A 26,422-nucleotide genomic window follows, 5' to 3' on the forward strand; every position below is an offset into this window, starting at 1 on the left:
ACAATGCAGCACTGGATTGTCAGCTTTGTGATGTTGCTCTCAAGTCCTGGGTGGGGTGGGGTGGGGTTGGGGGCGGAATTTTATGCAATCTGCCATGGCGAATTTGTTGGCATGTGGGATGATATAATTAGATGGGAAATATTTTTTCAGATTCCCGACGGCAGGATATTTTAGAGGAATGAAGTTGTCGACAGATTTATAGCGTTCCGGGGTTCCCCCAGCATGGCGGCAGATTGCAGCTTTGCATTCATTTACATGTCGTGAATACTCATTACCCTACGCATAGGTAGGATTTAGTCCTACCTGCCAGATTAACTGAACGGCGAACAATATTCCCATGCCACCCGGTTCACGAATGTTTCAATGTGGCGTGCACCTGTTGGATTTGTGCAGTTGAATTTCAGCACTGTGCTCTGCTCTCTTTCACTCAGCCGTTAAACTAAAGCCAGCATTAGAATGTATATTTGCCTCCAGGCTCGGCCCTAGCAAGGATAAATCATCTTAAAGTATAGAGGTGTCGGCATGGGTGAAGCTACATGGAGGAGCAGGGGAGGGTCGTCAGGGAGGACAGGGTGGAGTCTTGGGCAGGGGTCGGCCATGTGTCCGTACAGGGAACCAGTGTCCCTGTTAAAATTTGAGGTCCATGACTGGTAATTTCAGGAATATGAAATTTCCCATTGGCTTCTTCTTCCAGACCTGTCCGATGTTAAAAAAAAATTCACAGCCATCAGTTCCACAGCTGACACGTGCTTCGAGCAGAGACAGCATTTCCAAACCATGAACAGATTCGTGGTTTCCGGCGGCTTCCATTTTTTAAAGAAAATCCATCTAAAACCATGAATCTGTCCAAGGTTCGGAATGCTGTCTCTGCTCTAAGCACGTGTCAGCTGTGAAACTGACGGCTGTGAATTGTTTTTAACGTCGGACTGTCTGGAAGAAGAACCCAATGGGAAATTTCTCATCCCTGAAATTACCAGTCACGGACCTCAAAATTTTTAATGGTTCGCTGCCATTTGATTCACTTTGGCTGCAGGGAAAATAAATTACATGAATTTGGTGGCGAGTTTCACAAAATAAGGGAGGCAAAAACATTTTGATTTAAGTGAAAGCGTCAACTAAGTTATTCCGAAGATGCTTACATAAAAGGAAGGTTGCTGCTTCTTGAGGCTGCAAGCACAGAATGTTTTATATCTCTAACGATCCTGGTGGTTGGGGTAGTGATGGTGGGTTCCACCAATGAAAGACTGCCCATGCCACATGATTCCATGTGTTCCCCGTGCCCATCGCCGCCTGGCTAATTTGAATACTAAGTCGTGTGGGAAACGGGATTTGGGTGGGGAGCGGAAGTTATGACAACTTCCAGTCCTGCCGTCGAGAATACCGCGACATTCATAAGATTCCACTCCAAGAGTGGAACTTGAACCCAAAACCTTCTTGACTCAGAGGCAAGAATGTTACAACTGAGGCACAGCTGAAAATATCTGTCATGACATTTTACCATCTGATATATATTTTAAGGGGCATCAATGCCAATCTCAGTAATAGGATCTTGTAAAACAGCAAAATTACATTCGCTGTTACAATGTGCCTTGTTCTTGAAATCAGCATGGACTACAAGCCGTAGGAGTAAGCACCTTCACGATAGGAGGGTGAAAAATGAAAAGAAAAACAAATAAATGAAAAGTACTATTTAGTGTTAACACACTATACTTTCACTTCGGAGATCTCAATATGAATTGTGCCCAGAAAACAAGATTAAAGATACTTTTTTCTGGACAGCCCAAGTCTTGTGCACTTAGTTTGGATAGTCACCACCCAGCTGCTGCTGAGTGTGGGCCTGCAGTACAAAATAATCCTCAATTTTGGTACTGCATTCAATGTTTCATTTAGAGAGGATATGAGGTTTGATGTGTGGAAAATAAAAATTTCACTATGATATTGAGATATGGTTCACTTTTGAAGCTGACTGAACCAGAAAATGCTGGAAATACTCAGATTTATGATGAATGGTCACAAACCTGAAACATTAACTCTATTCTCTCCACAGATGCTGACAGAGCTGCTGAGTTTTTCCAGTATTTTCTGTATTTATTTCAATTTCCAGCATCTATAGCATTTTGCTTTTTTAACTTGAGTCATCTCTATTACAATTGCCCAGTTAGCTCACTTGTGAAGATCATTTCTCAATTCTTGCTTCCAGTCCCAGAGGGACAAAATGAATTCCAATTAAAGTTCTTCATCCTGTTTGATTTCATCCTCCCAGAATACCAACTCTATCTTTCTATTATCTGAAGATTTCTCAAATGAGAGGTGTCTTGGATTTAAATTATCCTTAGTGGCAACTTATTTCTGCCCTTTGTCTAAAACCTCTATTGATGCTCCTACATCTGTGCCCTCATGTCCGGTTACATTTCCTTGCGTATTTATCACACTTGTGTGAATGGGTAGTTGTCAATTTTTTTTTCATATTGGCACACAGTTTCTACTTCAAAGTTAGCCCTATTTTGTTTCCCCATTGTTTTAATTTGACTTCACAAGCAAAATGCAGACAATCTTAACACCATAAAGTTTGATAAAGCCAGTGTTCAAACAACTTTTGTGCCTCAGTGATCATTCTTATACTGATAACTTTGCATTTGTATTTGGAAGAAAGACATTATAATTTCTTGGTTTCCCTTGCAATATTTCCCATCTTAATCTTTTACTCAACCTCAGTACTAACAGATTTCCTGTGACATTGTTTGTCAGAGGATCCACTGTTTCATTGGAACATTCTATGCAGAACATCTCCATTCCTTGCTGCAGAGGTAATAACTGCTCTATAAACTCAGTTTCTTCACATTGTAATTTTTTTCACTTCGATCAGTCTCTTATACACCACTGCCTAGCCACTGTGCAGCCTGCTTCCTGTTGCATTACCAGTGTTGTGATTTCCTGACACCCTTACCAAGTCCTGTTCACCTATCACCCGTGCCAGTTGACCAACATTGGCTCCCAGTTAAGCAATGCTTTCAGATGCCTAGATCCTAAGCTCCCTAAAACCGCTCCATCGCTCCTCCTTTAAGATGCTCTTTAATTGAATTTTTTGATGAAGTAACAGAGAAGGTTGATGAAGGGAATGCAGTGGATGGCGTTTATATGAATTTTAAGAAAGCATTTGATAAGGTACCACGTAAAAAGTTGGTTAACAAAATTGAGGCTCATGGAATAGGTGGGTCAGTGTCCAATTGGATAAAACATTGGCTTAAGGACAGTAAACAGTGAGTTGTGGTGAATGGTTGATTTTTAAACTAGAGGATGGTAGACAGTGGTGTTCCCCAAGAGTCAGTGCTGAATCCACTGCTTTTTTGTTATATATAAATTATTTGGATCTTGGAATATGGGATAGAATCTCAAAATTTGCCAATGATACCAAACTTGGAGGTATGGCAAACAGTGACGATGATATGAAATGGGACATAGATAGGCTAGCAGAATGGGCAGATGGAATTAACATTGACAAGTGTGAGGTGATGCATGTTTGCAGAAGGAATAGGGAGAGGCAATTAGACTTAATGGCACAGTTCTTAAGAGTGTGCTGGAACAAAAGAACCTGGGGTGCATGTGCATCAATCTTAGAGTCATAGAATCAGAGAGAGATACAGCACTTGAACAGGCCCTTCGGTCCGAGTCTTCTCCGACCATCAACCACCCATTTATACTAATCCTACATTAATCCCATTTTCCCTCTCACATCCCCACCTTCCCTCAGTTCTCCTCCCATCTACCTACACTAGGGGCAATTTTTTTTTTTTTTTTTTACAATGGCCAATTTACCTATCAACCTTCAAGTCTTTGGCATGTGGGAGGAAACCGGAGCGCCCAGAGCCAAACCCACGCGGTCACAGGGAGCTGTGAGGCTGCAGTGCTAGCCACTGCGCCACCCCTTTGAAGATGTCAGGATATGTTGAGAGAGTGGTTAGTAAAGCATATGGGATCTTGGGCTTCATAAATAGACGCATTGAGTACAAAAGCAAGGAAGTTATGCTGAACCTTTTTAAGGTTCTAGTTAGGCTCCAACTGGAGTATTGTGTCCAGTTCTGGTCACCACACTACAGGAAGGATGTGAGGGTCCTCCAGAGGGTGCAGAAAAGATTTACCTTAATGGCTCCAGGAATGGGACATTTTAATTACAAGGTTAGGTTGCAGCAGCTGAGGTTGTTCTCCTTGAAGCAAAGGAGGTTGATGGGAGACTTGATACAAGTGTACAAGATTCTAAGAGGTTTATATATGGGAGCCAAAGAAAAGCTTTTTGTTTTTAGCTGATGGTATAAGGACTAAGGGACATAGATTTAAGGTTTTGGGCAAAAGATGCAGGGGGAATATGAGGAAGAACTTGTTTACTGCAGTGGGCGATAATGATGTGGAACTTGTTGCCCACAAGCATGGTGGAAGCGGAGACAATCAATGACTCCAACAGGAAATTGGATGGCCACTCGAAGGAAATAGACTTGCAGGGCTACATTGATTGAGTGTGGGAGTGGGACTGACTGGATAGCTCCATGGAGAGCCAGCCTGGACTCAATGGGCCAAAAGGCCTCCTTTAGTGCTGTGACTCTATAAAACCTACCTCTTTGAACAAGCTTTTGCCTTCTGCCCTAATATGTGGCTTGGTGTCAAATGCTGTTTTATAAAGCTCCAGTACAGCACTTTAGGGTGTTTTATTGCACTAAAGGCAGTATATAAATACAAGCTGTTATTGCTATTCTTCACTGAGCTACCAGAGGTATCTTACCTCAATCGTCATCACCCAACTGACATTACTCAATATTCTGAGCTATTTTTTCTCTGTTTTCTAACTTCAGCAAAGCAGCTGAAAGTGTAAAACAGCCATGACTTGCTTTCTGCTCCTGTATGATTTTCCACTAAAATTAGAGAACTTCAGGTCTGAAAAAGGAGCATATTTTCAGTGAAGAGCTGCCATAGAATATCAATTGGAAGACACAATCATTGTCCAGCCAGATGAACTAATAGGCTAGTGACAGGGAAGCATCGGCACATGTTGCCTGCCTGCTTTCATAGTTCAGCGATGTTGGGAATGTCCCAAAAAAGGAGGAAATAGGCAATGTTGGAGACTGAAAGATGAAACAAACCACCCAGTGTGGACAAAGGCAGTCCCTCCCTCTGAGTGAACAATAAACGATCAACACACACATTTAAAGAAATCTTTCAGATCAGATTAAAAGAATACTTCAACTTCGAAAAAGAATCATCTTTTTTTATTGCTTTTTATACAGATCAAATAAAGCCCTTTGTAATCCACTGGTGCATAATATCTTTACATCTTAAGAAAAATCAGTCTTTTTGAAAAATGTCAAACACTACTTACTTATAAACAAAAAAAGTGCAAATATTCAAGTAAAGTAGAAATTGTTTGGTTACATATTGAACGATGGATACCCAGGAGTGAATTACAGCCACAGATCCATTGATGGTTTCGACTAATTTAAGTAACCACCACCCACAAAACTTTAATATAACTTTAATAGCGGTTATCTAAAACCCCAATGTAGGGTTACAACTTCCAACTCACTTCTGGGTTAATTTATACAGTATATGTACGGTTTTAGTCTGAAATCTATTAATAGTAATACACTTGTAAGAACACCCAACCAGCAGCTGGCTCACAGCATTCTGTGTTACATACCAAAGGTCATTGGTACAATCACCTGGCTCACAGAAAGGTACAGTCTTGCATCCTTGTCACAAAAGCAAAAGAGTGTGTTTCAATCTTATGATGTATTTCAGTGAAATTGAAATGAGATAAACTGCACGACCAAGATCTCTAATGCACACCTCCAGCCGGAATTCCAATAAATGTTTCGATGAACACCAGTTTTAAATGTGCAAAATTAGTCTAATCAGCATATTGGGACTGAGAAGATGTCTGAATGTTGGTGATCTGTCAATTGGATATTTAATGGAAAGTCATGTGCTCATGTCCAGAGCACATTGAAGTTACACAATGACAGAATGTTGCTGCATCAAACATTATTCCCATGTTTAATCCTGGAGTCGACTCTTGACTCCTGAATGAACTCATGGGGAGAGATTATAACTCATTCAAAACCCACCCACTTATACAGAGTTAAATTCGGGCCCATAGTTTCAGAATCATTACGGTCTTTGCTTCACTCTCAGGATTATTTTGGGAGATCAAGTAGATTATTTTTGAAACATGACAGAAAAAGGTTTGAAATGAACCAAGATTGTAATACCATCAGCCAAGAACATTTTAATTAAGAACAATGCATTCCTATGGGATTTTAAATAATAATCCTGTATATAACAGCATCCCAAGTCAAAGAAGAATACAAACCTTTTTTTGTTGTAGATTACAAGGCTATTTGCTTCACTGAATATATTATATATAAATCAAGAGAGATTGAATCAGAAGTGTCAATTAAAAAGGTGCAATATATCATAGCAAACCTCATTTGACACATTGTAAAACTTAGTTCCAGTATACATCTCATGTGCTATTTGTACAGGGTACATACATTAGCTATTCAAGAAATGTACATTTATCCAAGTACTGTACCCATCAGGCATGCTGGGCAGAAAAACCTCTTGGTTGCCCATGTTATTGCAGCTATGTTTGAAAAGACTGCTGTTACGTATAGCAAGTAGCACAATATATAGGAGTGCAAAAGATAGAGTGAAGCCTTATGGTATCAGATGCAAATAATGTGTACTGTACAGTTTGAGATTTCCATAACTTTTCATGAATAAAAGGATATTAAAATGAACATTCAATACTGCAACTAAAATATGTGTGCTAAGTGTCCTGAAGTACAAATAGAATTTCCAACAAGTTTCTCCTGAATTGTCAGTGGTACCAAGAAACAACTGTCCAGCAGCTAGTTGAACAGACAAGGCAATGTTGTACCACATGGTGGTCAGATATAGCTTCATACTTAAAATTTACTGCATGATATGCACCCAGTGATGAAGTTTTTTTTAAAAAAAAACTCAATTAAAAATCAACTTAGACCAACCTTCAATGCCTTCTTGCTGTAAATGACAATGCAGCACTGGCAGAGGTTGCCTGCCTCCAATCTTGTCAGCAAGGGGCCCAAAAAAAGTTGTGTCGGGGGTGTAGAAAGAGAATATAAAATAAATAGAAACAGGTTTAAAAGCATTTAAATTTCATACTTTAAAATAGGCACATATTTTAAGAAATTGCAGGGACACAGCAGATTTTTACAAGTTATTCGCTTGATGAATTGAAAAGACAAATTATTTGCATTTTGCTCTGTTGCAGGTGCGAGGACTTCTGCATGGGTAACCCCAACAGAGAAAGACGAGTTCACCAAAGCGATTGAACAATATGGAAGCGACTGCTTCTTCTTTTGAAAATCTCAATGGAAGATTCTTTCACTGGGCAAGAAAAGGTCAGAGCAATGGAACACGCTATTCACTATAATATATTGCAATCTTCAAAATAGTAAAATAAATTAGTTGTCAGTAGTAATAGTTTTTTTTCTCCTCCATGCTATTGTGCATCAAGTATCCAATAATTAGTAACCGTGGGTGAGCTTTCAGCATGTTGAAACAGCAGGATTTCTAAGTATTCTAACAATCATTTCAGACAATTATTATTTTAAAAATATATATAGGAGGTATTCAGTTGCAATTTTCTTTGAAGATTCGGAATGGCAGACAAGGCTTTCTTGGGAAAAATGAAGCATATGTACAATGCAAAAGTGTTGTATTAACTTTAGTGAGATGAATCAGTAAAGTCAGTTGACACTCTGGGAGGATGGGGGCAAAGTTACAAATGATCATACATAATCGAACTGTCTGCACAGAGTCCTGAATAGTGTCAATTGTAATATAATCTATACCCTTTGGTACGTAGGAACAGGTCTTGAAGGTGCTGGACGTGGTGGTGGTGGCCTGGGAGGAAATAAAAATATTTTCAGGAGGGAAAAACATTTAAATTCATCATTATGCATTCTTGCATTGTCAATGAAATGGCATAATAATTCAGATCATCATGTAATCGAGTTTTAAATCCAGTGATTATGAGCTTGATGTCCTGTACTGCCCGACAGTTAAGCACGAGTTGCATTTGGAATGGCAAAAAGAGAGTCAAGTGATACTATCTCATGGCTAATAATGGAGAAATGGTCAACTCCTGCTCCTATTTCTTGTGGAGTTATGGTCAGTGATGAAGGGGAGGCCCATGAGCTGCACTCCCCCAAGCTTCTGGCTGAAAGCTGTATCTACTTCAGTTTTTACTAGTTCAAGCTTTCGTTTAGAGTCAAGAAACACAGGTGTAGCTTGAAGGCAGGTAGCGGGACTTTGGAAAACAAAATAACAAACTCACACAGATATTCAATGAGAAATTTTAGAATAGAGAATCATAGAGAGATTTTCCAGGACCAACTAGGCTCAGGTGATGGTCAGCTGAGTATCCCAAACTTGAGAATCAAGATCAAATGGAAGAAAACACAATGGTCCAGAATTTCTAAACTCAGTGATAAGTGTTACCCAGCAGTGTCCAAGTGTCGCATTGTGGGCTAACACCCTCAGCGTGTAAACAGGAGATCTTGGGTTTAGATCTCAATTGAGCTATTTATATTTTTGTTTTTTTGCTCAGCTACCTCTTAGACTCAGTGCCCAAGACTACTCCTGTAAGCAAGCTCGCACTCCAGATTGTGGCTTTATAAACTTAAGGATCAAATAACTTCCTATTTTATAACATTAAAAAGCAAACCACTGGAGTCCTTACCAATACTTATGCCTTATTGTTAAAACAAATTAGCTATGACTTTTTTTCTCAGTTTTATTTCAGCAAGCTTGCTATGCTTAAAAATTAGCAGATGTGCTTCCTAAAAATAAATACACTTCAAAATTACTTAATTGGCTGTGATGTGCTTTATGACGTCCTGAGGTTGTGAAAGGTGTGAGGTAAATGTTGTTTCTTCTCAGCGTATCAAGGCCAACACAAGGTCTTGTGTAGGCCATTAAAAAAGACAGTTGCTTCATCTATGGACCTGGTTTTCCTCACAATGTATCTTCTGGCCACACATTCAGAATGTGGATGCAAAGATCCTAGGCCTACGATAACACAGTTTGGACATGGCAGAATTGCTAAGCATTGCAGGGCCAGTCAGAACCAATAACTGTGTTCACTTAAACAAGAAAATAGGATCAGTGTAGTTCGCTCCAGTGGAACAGCTAGCAACAGGACAGAAATAATGGGTTAAATAATCTACTTCTGTACCTTCTATGATTCTAAGTAGAATTAATGATCCCAGTGAAATTTAAAACAATAAAAGCAACACTGCAGTTTTCCAGAATCTATAACTGAAATGAACCAGAGCTGAGCAGCAGGGGGAGAGCAGAAATGAGTACTGGAAAGTGGTAAACAAACAGAGTAATTGTCAACTCTGGTCATGTGGAGTTCACATTTGAGAACAAGCATACCTTGCCGGTGATGGCTGTGATGGTCTAACTACGTATGTTGGCACTATGGTTCTTGACGTCTGAACGACCTAATTTAAAATAAAAAGGTACATCATTTGGAGATACATTACTCAAAGCAGCAGTATATGCACAGAAACATTTTCAAGAGATAGCATGCCTTTGTCAGTATCACGTGCCAAACATGGATAAAAGATATTGTAGGTTGTTCACCTAGATTTTAATCCCTTTTAAACAACTTAGGAAACTGAACCTAAGCAGATTCTATAGCATGAATGTTATAAGTGAAGGGTTCTTCTGTATTTCCACTCTCTGGAGTGACTTTTGTATGATTTTTAGAAAGCTCCAGTATTTTAAATGCTATGTTTTTAAAGCATTTTCTGCCCTCTGAAGGTGACAGATTTTTTGTGTTGCAAAATGCTGAATGGTTTCTCCCTCAGTGTTTATATTCATTGTTGTGGCCAAGCACTGCCTGGCTAGACACAGCATGGCCAAATGCACTGTAAAGGTTTCCTGAACTGCCTTAGCTCAGAAAAACACCATGTGTCAGTTGTCCCACATGTCAGACAATCCAGCCTTCTGGGCTCTCTGAAATGGATTGTCAGTTTAGTCTAAGACTGGGGTAGCTTTTGTGCTGTGCACTTAAGTCCCAGAGCAGTGGGTTGAAATTGCCTATTCCCATTTGAAATTGGACTTGCAGGCATCAGTGAGACTGGCCTCCTGTCCCTGAGTTACATGCCACCTGGCCTGCTAAATTTGTCTTCCCAGATCATTCGCTCTGGTTTGTGGCTGTAACAATTCAAACCATGCAAAAAGTTAGCCAGGTTTGTTTGTGGAACTAAAGGAATCATTTAAACAAGTAGTTTTTTCTTGAAACTGACAGTTCTGTTTGTATTTGCTCTTCTCGCACAGTCAACCAGATGGGGGACTTCACTCAGCCAGTTTGGTAATAGAACTAAATTGTAGCCCTCAAGAGACACACAATACATTCTTAATAATACTACTGCGCATTGCTAAATGTCCTGCAACCACTTAACGTAGGAGGTTCACTTTGGAAACATCTTGCAACTATTTATAATGTTGAGTGCTTCAAAGCTTTTTTATTCATCATATGCTATTTAAACAGTAAATAAATCACTGGTGAAAACACATTGACCTTATTGCATAAAACAAGCATGTTTTCCCTTTGACCAAAATTGTTTGAGTTTATTTATCTTGTTCTATTTAATTATAATGCAACAAAAAGCAGAATGTGTCGCAAACAAGACAATTATATTTTTGGGTGGGCCAGAAAAAAGCATGATGAAGAATCTGGGTAGGTGGCATGGATGCTGGGAGGATGTTTTCCCTGGCTGGGCTGAATAGAACTAGTTGTCACAGTCTCAGGATAAGAGGTCAGCTATTTAGGACTGAAATGAGGAAAAATTTCTTCACTCATAGGTTTGTGAACCTTTGGAGATCTCAAAGCAAATCAAGGGAGGGGGGATGGTGCGGGAAGCTGAGGTAGACCAACCATGATCTTATTGAATGGTGGAGCAGTCTCAAAAGGCTGAATGGCCTACTCCTGTTCCTATTTCTTAGGTTCTTATGAAATCCATTTGCATGTATGCTGTAGTACAGTTTTACAGTTTCTTTCAGCACTGAAAAAAATGCACAACACACAGATGATTCCTATCGTAGTCATTACAATGAAATGTATCTTTAAGTATACAGTAATGTTATTATATGTGTGGATCTTCCAAAGTCAATTTGACGAATACATCAGATGTGAAATTTCAACAACTTGAGTATATTAAAAAAATCAAGAGCCCAATCGCCTACTTCCTGTAAATGCACAATAGCTGCAGTCGTTTCAGCTTCTTGCCACAAGGGGGCAAAGCGTACACACACACACACAGAAACACAATTTATTTCCCTATTGACTTGCCAGATAGAATGAGAAATAAAAACTACAAGCAAAGAGGCAGCAGAGATCATTATGTGCCACTGCATTATTCTGCAGCAGAATATGGTGTCGGGTGGGTAATGCAATACACGTTCAAAGTCCCACCCTGTTGAGTGCCCGTTCTGACCTCTGTGCAAACTAAAGGGAGGAGCTGAATGAAGGCTAATCAGTGGACCACATGAAAACAGATCATGCAACGCACACTGTAAATTGCAGAAGTCACCTCTTTCAGATGCGACGTTAAACCAAGGCCCTGTCTGCCCTCTCAGAAAATCCCATGGGACTATTTCGAAGAAGAGCGAGCAGCGGAGTTCTCCATAGTGTCCTGGCCAATATTTATCCCTCAATCGACACCACATAAACAGTTTATCTGATTATCACGTTGCTTCTTGTGGGAACTCACCGTGCGCAAATTGGCTGCTGCATTTCCCTACTTTCCAACAGTGAATACACTTCAAAATTACTTCATTGACTGGGATGTCCTGTGATCATGAAAGGCGCTATATAAATATGTCATTTTCTCAGGCCGATGTTACGCGCTTCTCATTTGAAAATTTGGAGGCATTCAAGGTGAAATGGAAATAAAGGTTTAATGGATATCCAAGAAAATCAAGTAAAATTTCCAGAGATTTAAAAGGAATATTATCACAACACACCCAGTTTAAAAAAATGAAAATGTATTTTAATTATTAACTTGAATTTTTTTTGTTGCATATTTTCTCTTCTTTTTAACACTTCTCTTAAGGCATTGGGGTAGAGTTTCATCTGTAGCGCCTGGGTGTGAAGCAACAGTTGGTCACAGCACTGAGAGGAAAATCAAGTGACACAAATCGCACACTACTTATCAAGTCCATCTGATTTTCCTCCCTGTGTTGTGTCCAAATGATGCTTTACACCCAGGCACTTTAAGACATAAAACTACCCTGTAATCTCCTGCTCAGGTAAAGTTACATAATCAGTCAGCCTTCCTTAAATTAGTCAAGTATTCATTCTTCATGCATAAACCTACACCAGAAGTATCTGACTTACTGGTATCATAAGCTGCTTAGTTGATACTGTGGTGCTTTGTGGACCTTTGCATTAATTTGCAATGGTCACAATAGAGCTTGACGTTGTGTTTTCAGGTTTTTCCACTAATGAAGCAAACCTCACAACCCACAACATTCACAAAGGACAAACAACCAAATAAAACAAATAACTGCCAAAAGAACAAAGTTGCCCTGACATCATCAGCTGGATAATGAGGGTTTAGGGAGCCGCACACCCCAATGGTGTATAATATGGGAACCCATGACGAAGACCACAAGCGTTATCATATTATTTTACAGTGAACAGAATCCACACACAAATTTTGCAGCAGAGGGTCATGGGATGGCCATCATGAGCAGGAAACCCAAGAATATTTTCCCTGACCTATGCCAGATGCATTGAAGTCAACTGTACCAGTCCTATTCCCACCCTGGCTGAAATCAGCCTGATCAAGGTTTTGGTCAACTGAGGCATTAGAAAAGCCATAATTTATTGATTTTTTAAAAATGTACATTCCAAATGCAAATGATAACAGTACAGTTGTACCTATTGCTGACCTCAACAGCAGGTGTTGCAAATAAATAAATATAGCTATCAGCCTAAGGTAGCTACTATTTTATCTGTGCAGATTACTCATCTGCTCAGTGAGCTTTTTGCTGCTAAACAAAATCATGGTCTTGGAAATCGCGCACTGACATTTTTAAATAGACATGAAAAGGAGTGGAGGAGAGGAGTAAAAATAGTCTATTCCTTATACATATAGATTTAAAAAGTGTCTGTGGAAGCAGTAATTAAAGAAGGGCCCGAATGGCAAGGCAGGGTTCCTCATGTGAGCCAAAGTTCCCTTTATCTTGCCAAAGCTATTTGCATTTGCACCACTTTCTGTTCAGAACAGTACTGTCTACACATGGAAAGTCATAGAGTCAAAGAGAAATACAGCACTGAAACAGGCCCTTCAGCCCACCGAGCCTGTGCCGACCATCAACCCATTTATACTAATCCTACATTAATCCCATATTCCCTACCACATCCCCACCATTCTCCTACCACCTACCGACACTAGGGGCAATTTACAATGGCCAATTTACCTATTAACCTGCAAGTCTTTGGCTGTGGGAGGAAACCGGAGTACCCAGCGAAAACCCACGTGGTCACAGGGAGAACTTGCAAACTCCGCACAGGCAGTACCCAGAACTGAACCCGGGTCAGTGGAGCTGTGAGGCTGCGGTGCTAACCACTGCGCCACTGTGCCACAGTAGAAGTAGAATATTCACAGCTCAAAGAAATATTGTGACTGAGAAGATTAAATTGTGGTTATTTACGCACTCATTCCATATTCAATCCATTTGCTCAGGAGATGAGAATCAGAGTGGGCCCCTTATGTCACCGTGCTGCATGCAGAACTAGATTCAAAGCTTTCTTGCAATGCACAAAGCTCTCTGGATATGTGTGTCTCATCAGCATTTGTTGATCATCGATGATCAATTATCTTTTAGGAGCACACGGCCCCAATATTCTCAAAGGCCAAGTTGTGATTAATTACATCGAACAAAAGTTAAAATTAACAGTCAAGATTTAATTTCAAGAAAAAAACTGCAGCATTACATTGGTGAAGGCTGTTTCACTTTAAATACAGCTCACCGCTTCTGTTACTCATTAAAAGCAGCTTAGTTTCAGTTTACCTTTTACAGTCAATTTTGAACAGGTTTTCAATCATGCACAAAATGCAGAGGAGCTTTGTGAGTTTGTATTCGAGAAATCACCACATTACTACCAGAACATTTCATGAAAGCAGAGACAGAACACCAGCTCAAATAAATATTTATCCTTGAAGGTTTCAATAATTTCAATTACCTGTTGACTTGGCAATAAGTAGACCTGGTATATTGAAAATAAAAAGGTTATTACTGCTGTGCCTAAAAGATCATGGCCAACAGTCTTAAATCTTGATGCTGTGGCCTGGCAGGGACCAGCTTTGTCTCATCTTCCTTGCCCCCACTGTCAAACAAGACGTAAATAACCTGTGTCATAAGATTTTTATTTTTATTTGAAAGCTTAGAATTGTGTGTTTTTAAAAAAACTGAGCAAAAGGATTTTCTATGAACATTGAATGCTGAAATTTGATATTTGAACTTGGGACAGACTGCAAGACACATGTTTCAAAACAACTCAGCTGAGGGAAACGACAGGTCACATGACTTGTTAGCATACAGTTTCACTTTTGCTTTGTGAAAGACCAGTAAGCTGTACAGGCAGGAGGCAGAACAAACTGGCTGGGACTTGTTTTTTGCAGACCAGAGAAAAAAACCTCTTCCTGAAAAGAGAAGGCTTGCCTCTCTTGTAAAAGAAATTATACATTTCAGGTGGTGGCTGTGGTCTGCCTGGAAAGAGAAAAAAGACCCCTAAAGAGAAAAAGACCCAGGAAAAGAGGAGTTTCTGCTCTCTGTGGAGAAAGGGTCCTTTGCTGAGTGGGAACCCTGTATTTTAAAAAGGGAGAAGATTCCTACTGCCTCCAGTCTCTGAAAAATCAGTGCCTCAGGAGTGATTCCTGTTGCCCCATGTTTTGGGAGATCCTGAAAGCTCAAGAAAGCTTCTATTGCTAGACTATTTCAAAACCCAAGTGGACCTGTTGCTGCACCCTTTGATGAAAGAGCTGTGTGATGCCTGCTGCAGATGAAGTGCCGTGAAACCCTACCCACCTGGACAGACTTCAATCGGCATCCAACTATTCGACTCTGAGACACCTCACTGACCCGGAAATATCCTAACAGAACGAGACAACCTAATTATTTTATTATGCCTAAGAAACAGTTGTGAACTAAAACATCATTTTCTCCCGGTTAACTGTTTTTTTGAAAGTATGTGTGTATGCATAAGGGTTTGGAAGAATATGAATTTGAAAAGAATCATTCCATGTGTAGAGTTATATCATTATTGTTTAAGTCTTAGCTTATTAATAAATAGTTAAATTTGTTGTTGTTTCAAGAAACCTGGTTTGGTGTGCTTTATTCTGGGAGACAAACAGAGCATTTAATTTGGCTATTTTCTGATAGGTGGGAAACTTTACAAATATGCTATGACCTTTAGAGTTAGTGGGACTGAATTCACAGTGAAATACTCCCGCCTTGGTCATAACACCTGAAATAAAGTATTTAAGCTATGGCTTGTCAATCGCAGTGTTAGTTAAATTCAGGGCTGCCATTTTTGGCTGTCCCTTTGTTGTCAGCTGTGGCTCAGTTACCTCTCTTGTCTCCGAGTCACAATGCTCTGGTTCTAGTCCCACTCCAGGGCTTGAGCACAAAAATCAAGGCTGACACCCCAGTGCAGTACTGATGGAGCGCTGCACTGTTGGAGGTGCTGCCTTTTGGATGAGACATTGAACTGAAGCCCCATCTGCTTGCTCAGGTGGATTTAAAGATCCCATTGCATTATCTCGAAGAAAAGCTAGGAGTTATCCCCACTGTCCTGGCTGATATTTGTCCCTCAATCAACATCACAAAAAGAGATCATCTGGCCATTATAACATTGCTGGGGGTTTGCTGTGCTCATACTGGCTGCCACATTTCCTCTAATACAACAGTGATTACACATCAAAAAGTACTACATTAGGTGCATGATGCTTTGAGACGTCCGGTGGTCATGAAAAGCACGAGATAAATGAACGTCTTTCATGCTTTCTTTCCCTGATCACACTAAATAATACCCACTAGAAGTGGTTAGCAAATTCAGCTACCTTGGGTCCACAGTGACAGACAATCTTGCCTTTTGATGCAGAGCTCAATAAACACATAGGGAAAGTAGCTATAACCTTAGGCCGATTTGAGAAACGTGCATGGAATAACACAAAGCTAACCCTTAGGACCAACCTGAAAGTTTATAAGGCCTGTGATCTCAGCACCTTGCTGTATTGCTGTGAAACATGGGTGACTTACAGCTACCAGGAAAAGAAGCTCAATAATTTCCATCTTCGTTACCTGTGGCGTATTATGGGTATATCCTGGCAGGACAAAACTACAAATGCAGCAGTTCTCTCAAAGGCAGAGCTCCCAGGTGCGTCGACACTATTCAAACAGAGGTGGCTTCAGTGGATTGGACGGGTCAATGGAAGTCGGTCGCATGCCCAAGGACTTTCTGTATGGTGAGGTAGCCGGGGCCAGACAACCAGTGGGGCACCCAAAGTTCCGCTTCAAGGACGCTTGCAAGCATGATATGAGGCCCTAAATGTCGACTATCAAACCTGGGAGTCACTTGCTGGCAAAAGAGGGAAATGGCGACACATCCTATGGATTGGTGTGCACTACTATGACCACCAGTTGCTACAGCAGCTTGGCAACAGGCGCCAACGCTGAAAACAACTCACACTTGGCAGCTTCATGTGCGGCACTTGTGGCAGAACCTGACTCTCCAGGAGTGACCTTCACAGCCATCAGCAAAGGTGCACCAAGAGAAGACATCCCACCTAAATGGATTGTTTGCTGCATGTCCATCATTTCTGCAGACGGCAGGATACTAACCAACCAACCTATATTTCTTTATATCCTGCACACAAATGGTGAAGTCCGGGGAGGCCTAAATATTGGGCGTCAAACCTCATGATAATTAAGACAGTGCTGTGGGAGGAGGCAGCACAGGTACTCCAAGATTGAGTCACGCACAGGTTGTATTCAGGATTGCAGTGGTCAAAGAGGAATATCAGGCTTCAGAGTCAGTGTCGCAGCCTTAGGGCCAGGAACTGAGAGCACCAGCGATCAGGATGGTGACTGTGATTAGAAAGATTTTTTATTCAAGTGATGTTTAGGCTTGATTTTTCCTGAGGCAGAAACATTGGCTGCATCAGCTTAAATCACGGTTGGACAGAAAGCCTGAAGCAGACATTAGGTTACTTACTTGGATATGCAAAGGGTCTAACCCCTCTTAAGGCATAGGTAAAGGATGCCGCGTTTGTTTTAATCAATATGATGGGTGGTGCACCTCTGGCGGAAGTGTGTGCATGCTTCAAGTCAACCATTTTGGGGCCTTAGGAAACTGCATAAATGGGCACTACATGACCTAATTTAATCCCCAGCATCTGTTGTCCATGTATTGTATGGCTTATTTATGGATACAAAACTGTCCTCAATTGCAACAATTATTGGTGCAATTGTGTAAAAATGAAGAAATAGCATGAAACCCAAAAATAATAGGGTAGATGGGTACAGTCCAAAGCTCGTTAGACAGTGTTGGGGGACTTGCAGGTTGGGGGAAAGACTGGAGGGGTATGCAGTCTAAACAGAATTGGACACATGTTATGAAGGAGTTTGATAAGGTAGACATAATGAAGATGTTTCCATCTTTGTGAAGGAGACCAGAAATAGGGGCTGTCAATATAAGATAATCAGTCATGAAGTCAATAGGGAACTCAGGAGAAGCTTCTTTATCCAGACAGTGTTTAGAATGTAGAACTTGCTATCACAGGGAGTAGTTGAGGCAAATAGAATAAATATATTTGAGAGAGAAGATAGATAACAGATGAGGGAGAAAGGAATAGAGGAATATGTTGATAGGGTTAGAAGTAGTTGGAGCATAAACACTGGCAAAGGCCAGTTGGGCCAAAAGGCATACTTCTGTGCTGCAAATAGTATGTAATACAATGTATGTAGTGCATCAGTTGTCAGTCTATATTTAAGTCCAGAATGTTCCAAATGCATCTGAAAACATTATTAGATAATTAACCACATTGGGTTATTAAAAATGAGATGATTTCAGGTAGAGAATTAATCTCTGGTAGAATTTTACAATCTTATCAACGGGGCAAGACGTCACAGGAATTTACAGTACTTTCCCAGTATAGAAAGAGAAGGGGGAAAAGGTGGGAGGACGTAGTCGGAAGTTTCTCAAGTAATAGTGAATCCTGCTGATTGGTGGGGGTGGGGGCAGTTAGCGGCAGAAGAGGGAAAAATCTTGCATTTTGCTTCACACAAAATGACTGCGCTTGGGTCTAAAGGGCAATGAATAACTTGGCACCTGTAATACTTGACAGGAATCACCATTCCTGCCACCTCACCCATTACTGGATACTATGACGCCCAGCTATTAGTTCAATTGCTAACTAATAACAAGGATAAGTGCAAATTGCACTTGGGGGCCATTTTTGAGAATCTGTTTTGTCAAACATAGCCATGTGCATAAAAGCAGGAATTGAATGGGAAAGCAGACACATGGAAATGCATGTTAACTAGGCAAGCCTCGCTTCTCACCTCAGATAGACACCACTATTGTTCCAAGGCATGAATTTAACGATGACTTTTAGCCATTTAACAGCCAGACTGTGATTTATAACAATAGCAGAATGGGGTTGCCAGTGAAACCCAGAGATTTTCAGGAACCACTACTCACCCCTTCCTTAGCTGAGTTATTTGAGGCACTTCGTGGTTCAGCTCTGTTTTCAGACCTAATTTAAAACATAACAGATGTGACAGAACAACATGAGCAATTTTCTTCAGTGATCCAAACAACCATAATTTTTTTTTTTTAAATCTGGTTATCCATGACACGTTTCTATAGTACAATCAATATAAAGTTACAAATTTATGGTGAGCTCTGATGCACAAGCTCCAAAGATAGGGATGTAAATATATTACAAAGAAGGAGTGAATTTGCATTTATATAACAACTTACATCCTTCAAGCACCTGAAAGCATCTAACAATTAATTAATTAATTAATTACTTTTGAAATGCAGTACCCGTTGCTTTATGCATGAACACAGAATTCTGGAGCAAGATCCTACAAATGGGACGGAATGGACAGTTAATCTGTTTTAATCTGTTTTTTTAATCGCATTTGTTCATTGAGGAATATTGGCCAGAATACTGGGAGAACTTCATTCCTTTCTTTCAATAGTTCCATGGGATCTTTTACATGCACTTGAACAGGCAGATACATCCTTGGTCTCACATCATCATTTTTTTTTTTATTCATACATGGGATGTGGGCATCGCTGGCCAGGCCAGCATTTATTGCCCATCTCCAATTTCTCTTGAGGAGATGCTGGTGAGCTGCCTTCTTAAATCACTGCAGTCCTCGGGGTGTAGGTACACCCACAGGGCTGTTAGGAAGGGAGTTCCTGGATTTTGACCCAGCGACAGTGAAGGAACAGCGATATAATTCCAAGTCAGGATGATGCGTGACTTGGAGGGGAACTTGCAGTCGTGCTGTTCCCATGCATTTGCTTCCCTTGTTCTTCTAGTTGGTAGAGGTCACAGGTTTGGAAACTGCTGTCTAAGGAGCCTTGGTGCCTTGTTGCAGTGCATCTTGTAGATGGTACACACTGCTACCACTGTGTGGTGGCACCACTGACAAAGCACTCCCTGATTAGTGCACTTACATGTCACCTCGACTGCTTTTGTGAGACCTCGTTATGTGAAAATTGGCTGCCATATTTGTCTCCTTAACAACATCGTTATCAAGAGCCAATGAAAAATCTAGACTGTCCAACCCAAGCAACTGAATCATATACATATCCAGGTTAGCTGAAGTCAGTCCATATTACTGGTAGCTTCAGAAGATTGATTCAGAAGGTTGTGGGTTCAAGGCCCGCTCCAGAGACTTGAGCACATGATCCAAACTGACACCTCAGTGCAATACTGAGGAAGTGCTGCATTGTGGGATGTGTCGCCTTTTGGATGAGACATTAAACTGAGACCCTGTCTGCCCTCTCAGGTGGAGGTAAAAGATCCCATGGTGCAATTCAAATAAGAGCAGCAGAGTTCTCCCAGTGTCCAGGCTAATAATTATCCCTCCTCCATGAATAAAAAAAATTAACAGGTCATTATCATATTTCCATTTGAGGGATCTTGCTGTGTGCAAATTGGCTGCCACGTTTCCTACATTACAACTGTTAATATGTTTCAAAAGTACTTGAATGATTGCAAACTGCTTTGGGATGTCCTGAGGTCATGAAAGGTTGTTTGGAAATGACCTTTCTTTTCACAAAGTACACATTCAGGTTTACCGAAGGCAATACAGAGATATGAAAGCCAGTGACTAAGAACCATGCCCATTTTGCATTGTGCAAGTGAAAACCAGATATGATTTTCAGTTACTTGTATCGATGTAACTTTTTAAAATCGTAAAGATTCCAAGCATTCCACAGAGTAACAGTTGGATTATTAGATTCAAAATGCTTGAGATATGATGCAGTCAGCAGTATGTTGCAACTAGTTTATGACAGTTGCCCATACAGCAGCATAAAGCTTCAAGGACAAGCTTGCAGAGAGATTAACAGTTGGCTGGGAACATGTTACAAAGAAGTACCATATGAAAAAGTTGCAGGTCACCCCAAACTATGAGATGCAGACTGGAGCTGCTTGCTTGCACCATCTGAACTGTGGAATGACAATACGATCTGTAGCTCATTTGAGAGCTCAACTCCCAACTCCTGTCGTGGTCAGATTAGATCTATAAAGACTGCTTCAAGCGTCAAAATGCCCTTATTGGTAATAAAACTTTCATTTATAATTTCACCCAAAATGTCTCAAATTGCTTCACACAACAAATTACATTCTCGCTCAAATGCAGTGACCACGAAATAAGCATAATGTCGCAGTATTCATTCTGATCCAATCCCTTGAGCATTATCACTTGATATAGCAAGAAGGGCCAAGGATATTGAGATATGTCAATTATTAATGTTACAGTTCAGAGGCATACTATTCCATGTAAAAATCTTCTATCTGAAGCCTTCAAGCATCAAAATTTCTCCGCTCGATAATCTATTTTAGCAGGTGCTGACGGATCTGTTGTACCCTTCCAACATTTACTGTTTCATTTCAGACTTCCAACATTGTTTTTGAAAATATAAGCATGTAACAACATTGAAAAGAATAAAATTGTTACTTGTGTGTTTCTGATCTTCGCTTCCGACAGAATCTTCTTTCTAGTTCATTTCTTTTCACAAACACGTATACGATCAAAAGGAGCAGAGGTGCCACTAGGAGGAAGAACACCAGCAGTCCATCCCGAAGGCTTGTATCTTTATCTGAAAAGAAGAAAAAATATTCTTATTTTGTCAGAAATTGTTAACATTACTCTCAAGAAAATTCACTGGCACAGTGAAGTGGTTGCAGAGTTTCATTGGCAGAGGCCTAGATATTGAGAAACTTTAAGAGGAAGGTTAAGAGCAACAGAAGAACAATTTGAAATCTGCAGTCATCACACTGTACACTTAATCAACTACTGGTTTTCATTTAGGATCTACATTTATGTAACAAAAATCTTGTGTATGCATAGATTTCCTATTGTGACGCTTTTTATGTCAACATTTAACTTGGAAAATATCTATGCAAGGAATGACAATAAGTACAGGTGGAATTTGGATCCATGAGTTTGGGAAGTGTTGCCAAAGCAGCCTTGATAAATTGCTGCATTTCATCCTGTAGATAGAATGCACTGCAGTTACTTATTGTACGATTGCCTTTAAGAGCGATATCCCTTTAAGATCTTAGTATGCTAATAAGCTAAGTGCCAGAATGAAGTCTTGTGACTCTGAGCCAGAGTCACTCTGCAACTTTAACACCTAGAGGAAGGTTCTGTAAATAGTTAACGCAGTACCGTATATAATAGTTTAGTTGTAATAAACTTGTTTGAGATCTTCAACCAACTGGACTCCATGCATTTCATTTATGTTGCATCAGACAACATAAAAGAACTCATTGGCTGGAATTTTACAGTGGGCAGACGGGAGCCGGACTCCGACATAAATGTCGGTGACGACCCCGCTTCTGCCCAGCCTGGGGATCTGGCCTGTATTTTATGGATCCCCAGGCTTTAATTGGCCTGATGCGGGACTGCCACCCACTTGAAGGAGGAGGTCCCGCCTCAGTGAGCTGCCGGCCAATCGGCGGGCCGCCAGCTCTTAAGCTCGCAGCACCACCGGGAGCGGTGGCCACTGCTGGGGCTGCAGCCCAGCCGAACGAGGAGGATACCAAAGAGCCAGGACTGTAGGTATGTTTGGGTTGCCTCACCAGGGGGATCGGTCTTGCCCTGGTGAGGCTAGGGTGGTTGTTTGGGGGGAGGTGGGCATCTTGGATCCTGGGGTTGGGTTGGGAGGCGGGGGTGGCCCTCAAACGGGCACCCTGTGCCCAACTGCCATGCCGCTCCCCAGGGCGCGGAAAGGCTGGCAGCTCTCGCTGGGCAGCCTTTCACGTCCCCGGCATACCCGCTTGCCACGGGTAAAATACCCGTGGAGGCAGGCGAGGGCCCTTAAGTGGCTGTTGAGTGGCCACTTAAGGGTCTTGATTGGCCTCGGGCCATTTCCCACCTCCCGCCGGACCTCCGGAAACTTGGTCGGAGGCGGAATCGGGGCGGGTAGGCCTCCTGGAACCCGTCTTTCAATTTTACGTCGCCCCCACGCCACCATCCGACCCGCTGGATCAGCGTAAAATTCCAGCCATTATATGGTGGCAACAGTAGTGAGAAAACAAAGTCGAGGTTTGAAGACCACAGGAAAACAGCTCTGAAAACGGCCATTCCTACAGCCACTAAAGAGAAAGTTCAAGAAAAACACTGGCTCAAACAGTGAAAAAAGAACTTACCTCAAGCTGTAGAAGACAGAGCACAGAACGACAGCCTGCAGGTAAATCAGGTGAGACATTGTGCCGTCAGGCGAGGGATACTGGTTTAAAAAAAAGCTTTTAAGTCATTCAAAATATTGCCTTTTTCTAAAAGCTCCACGTTAAAAAAAATACAGGGAAGACCTGACTCCTTTCCCAAGCTGATCAAGGTCAGTGCCATTACAGGAAGCGTCCATCGGAAAAATGCTGGAAAACCCCGATCTCTGCAGATCCTTCACCCACACAGCCAAAGTTAAAAAAAGATTAAACTACTCAAGCCTGATTAAGAGCTTCCATTCACAAAGCCACAGTAAAGAAAAACCTTTAAAACCACTCGAGCATGAAGAACATAAACAAACACTAGCAGCTAGTGAGCAGCTGTGTAAACAGAATGGGTTTAAGTGCTGGAAGCAAGATAAACACACAGCACTGCTCCTGTCAAACAAAGCAGCTTGTCTAAATAGAGACAGTTTCTTAAAGGGAAACAGTGCAGAGTTATAAAACAAGTCTTAAAGTAAGTTCTAAAGTAAAAGAACGTCAGATAGAACAATACCAAATTTCCCAGCATGAACTGGAAAGCCTTGGATATCCTATCCAAATTGCAACTGTTCAAACAAATAATGCAGTTACTCTTCAAAGACCAAATAATTGTAGAACGAGAAAAACAGGCTGTAAAAATACGAATAGCAGTTGGAAATGAGGGATTACACAGAATCAACATCTCTGGATTATCTGACGAGGACCAGAAAGATCCGGCAAAGATATGGAAAGTGCCAGAAGATCAGCTCCAATTACAAGCGAATTTTAGAATTCACCACCTGGAGTTAATGACCTCCAGGCAACAGCCACAGGAATCAATAGAGCAGTTCGTCAGTAAGGACAATGAATGTGACTTCTCAGAAACTGAGCTCTCGGACTGAATAATGGAGCTAGTGATTGTATTGACACCCATTGAAGCATTGCAGAAAGACTCTTGGAGAAAAAGAAAGGTCACAGCAATGATGCACGGCTAGAAGATGGCAGGAAATATGAAGCCATTGTAGCTGGACAACAGCACCTGCAAGCATTAGGTGCAGCCAACAGTATCGGCACCATAACCAGGTTGAAAAGAGCAAGCAAGTTGTGTGATAAGTGTAGGCTGTCCTACATACGGTGAAGTTGCCCGGCATTTCGTGACCTGTGCAAGATATGCGGTGCAAAAGTACACTGGGTCTGCCTATGCAAGAAATCTAGCTCCAAAGACGCGGCCAAAAGCCGCAGTAGGACACAAACAGAAGACAGGTGCAGCAACAGGGCAACGGCAGCAAGGAGAGTGCCAGAGACCTGCGTAAACACGAGCCAATACACAAAGCCCACAACAAAACAGACCTGAGACAAGACTCAACGAGGAGTAATTCGCAGCCAGAAGATGACTAGGCATTCCACATTGTGACCCTGACACATCACGTTAATGAAGTCAAACAACTGGAAGCTTTCACCACTATTAACATCACATGCCCAAAGAAGGCTGACAAACATACACTCAGGGTCAAGATTGACACCAGCGCTAGTGCAAATATCCTACCAGTCTGAATACTCAAATATATATACCAGGGTTGTAGGAAATCAATGGCACAACTGACAACTGGCAAGTTCTGCATACAACAGGTCACCCATCCCTTGCAGTGGAACACTAACAATGCAATGCAGCTATGGGAAGTGAGCATGCAAACTACAAATATTCAACCTTGCAGACATGAGTGGACCAGCAGTGGCAGGACTACCAGCGTGTAAGGACCTCAGCATGGTGACCATCTAGGAGGTCACCAAGGTACCCATCATAGCAGAAGAGACCAAGGGTACCCACATTGAGTCAGTCCACGACTATTATGACCAAGGTGGGAGTAATGCATTGTTAATTCAGTCCCACTACCCCACAGGTCACAGCATATCAAGAAAGTTTTCTACTTACCAAAGAATAACCAAGTTAGACAATCTATTTGTCCCCCAAAATAAAGCACACCAAACCAGGTTTCTTTAAGCAACAACATTAGTAGTTAAGACTTATTATTTGTTTTCTAATAATGAGATAAATCTACATTCTGAAAAGATTTTTACAACTCATTCTTACTAGCCCTCATGCACACATACATACATTCAAAAACCAGTTAACCAGGGGGAAAGAATTATTTTTTTTGTTTACAACTGTTTCTTAGGAATAAAAAGGGAAAAATAAAATGATTGAGTTCATCAAGTTCTGGTAGGATGTTTTTGGTATGATGAGGAGTACCAGAGTCAAATAGTCAGCTGCCACTCAAACTCTTCAGGCGAGGATGATGAACAGTTTGTGATGGGTCAGCGTTCAAGGCAATTTGTCTGCAGCAGGCGTCACACAGGTCTTTCAGCAGGGGTGCAGCAACCGGTCTGCTTAGGACTCACAGCAACAACACAGCAATAAAACTTTCGCAGGTTCCAGGATTTCCCAAACACAGGACGAAACACGAACCACTCTTGAGGCAGGGATTCTTCAAAGACTAAAGGCAACAGGAATCTGCTACTCTGACATACAGAGGTATCTTCTCTGAAAAGCAGCCTTCCTTTACAGAGAGGACTAACTCTTTTTTTTTTCCCGGATCTCTTTTCTCTCTCCAGACAGGTCACAGCCACATTTCAAACTGCCTGATCCTTATCCATCTCACTGGTCTTTTCACAATCCAAAAGTGAAACGAACTTCAACCATCAAATCACATGACAATCATAAATCTGACCTGTCATTCTCCTGCTGAGTTGTTCTGTAAACAGGTGCCTTGCCGTATATGTATTTCACTCAGTTCAAACCCAAGTTTAAGCAATTAATGTCTACAGAGAAAAAAATCCTTTCCTCAGTTTTTAAAAACACACAGGATTCTAAGCTTTCAATACAAAATCAAAACTCTTGTAACTACGACCTTTAACAAATGTTCGACCCATAGGAGACCTCAAGGGCGACGCAGTACTGCCCCTCCAAGAACATGTAATTCCGTCAATCAACCCCCCAGAAAGTGCAGCATGCACATACAAGAAAAGATCAAGTGCGAGTTAGGATGGAACAATCAGGCTGTGTCTGGATCCAAGGGATCTAAACCTCTCCCGAAAGAGATGCTCCACAAGATTCCGACATTAGAGAAATTGAATCCCAAGTTCATAGGAGGCAAATTCTTCTCCAAGTTGGATGCTAAACATGGATATTGGTCAGTACATATAGCTACATCTAGCGAAGGAATCTCAGGAAGTCACCACCTTCAGGACACCGTCTGGAAGATACTGCTTCCAGAGACTACTCTTCGACTTATCTGTCAGTCAAGATCTGTTTCAGCAGCATATGGACTGTATTATAAAAAACATGCCTGGCTGCATATGCATTGCCA

The 26,422-nt window shown here is 41.2% G+C and overlaps 1 protein-coding gene across 2 annotated transcripts in view; it reads right to left on the reverse strand.

Annotated features, from left to right (window-relative positions):
- Positions 1–7,781: 7,781 nt before the first annotated feature.
- LOC137357182 (disintegrin and metalloproteinase domain-containing protein 9-like) overlaps positions 7,782–26,422 on the reverse strand; it is a 131,257-nt gene continuing 112,616 nt past the window's right edge. For both annotated transcript variants that reach the window (XM_068023312.1, XM_068023310.1), the window contains exons 19-22: positions 21,322–21,463; positions 18,821–18,875; positions 9,475–9,542; positions 7,782–7,938 (exon numbers count right to left, since the gene is read on the reverse strand). In XM_068023312.1, coding sequence (XP_067879413.1) covers positions 7,881–7,938; positions 9,475–9,542; positions 18,821–18,875; positions 21,322–21,463 — 323 coding nt within the window. In that variant the 3' untranslated portion in view covers positions 7,782–7,880. The remainder of the gene's footprint in view (positions 7,939–9,474; positions 9,543–18,820; positions 18,876–21,321; positions 21,464–26,422) is intronic.

This window comes from Heterodontus francisci, chromosome 47, assembly GCF_036365525.1.
Source record: "Heterodontus francisci isolate sHetFra1 chromosome 47, sHetFra1.hap1, whole genome shotgun sequence".
NCBI lineage: Eukaryota > Metazoa > Chordata > Chondrichthyes > Heterodontiformes > Heterodontidae > Heterodontus > Heterodontus francisci.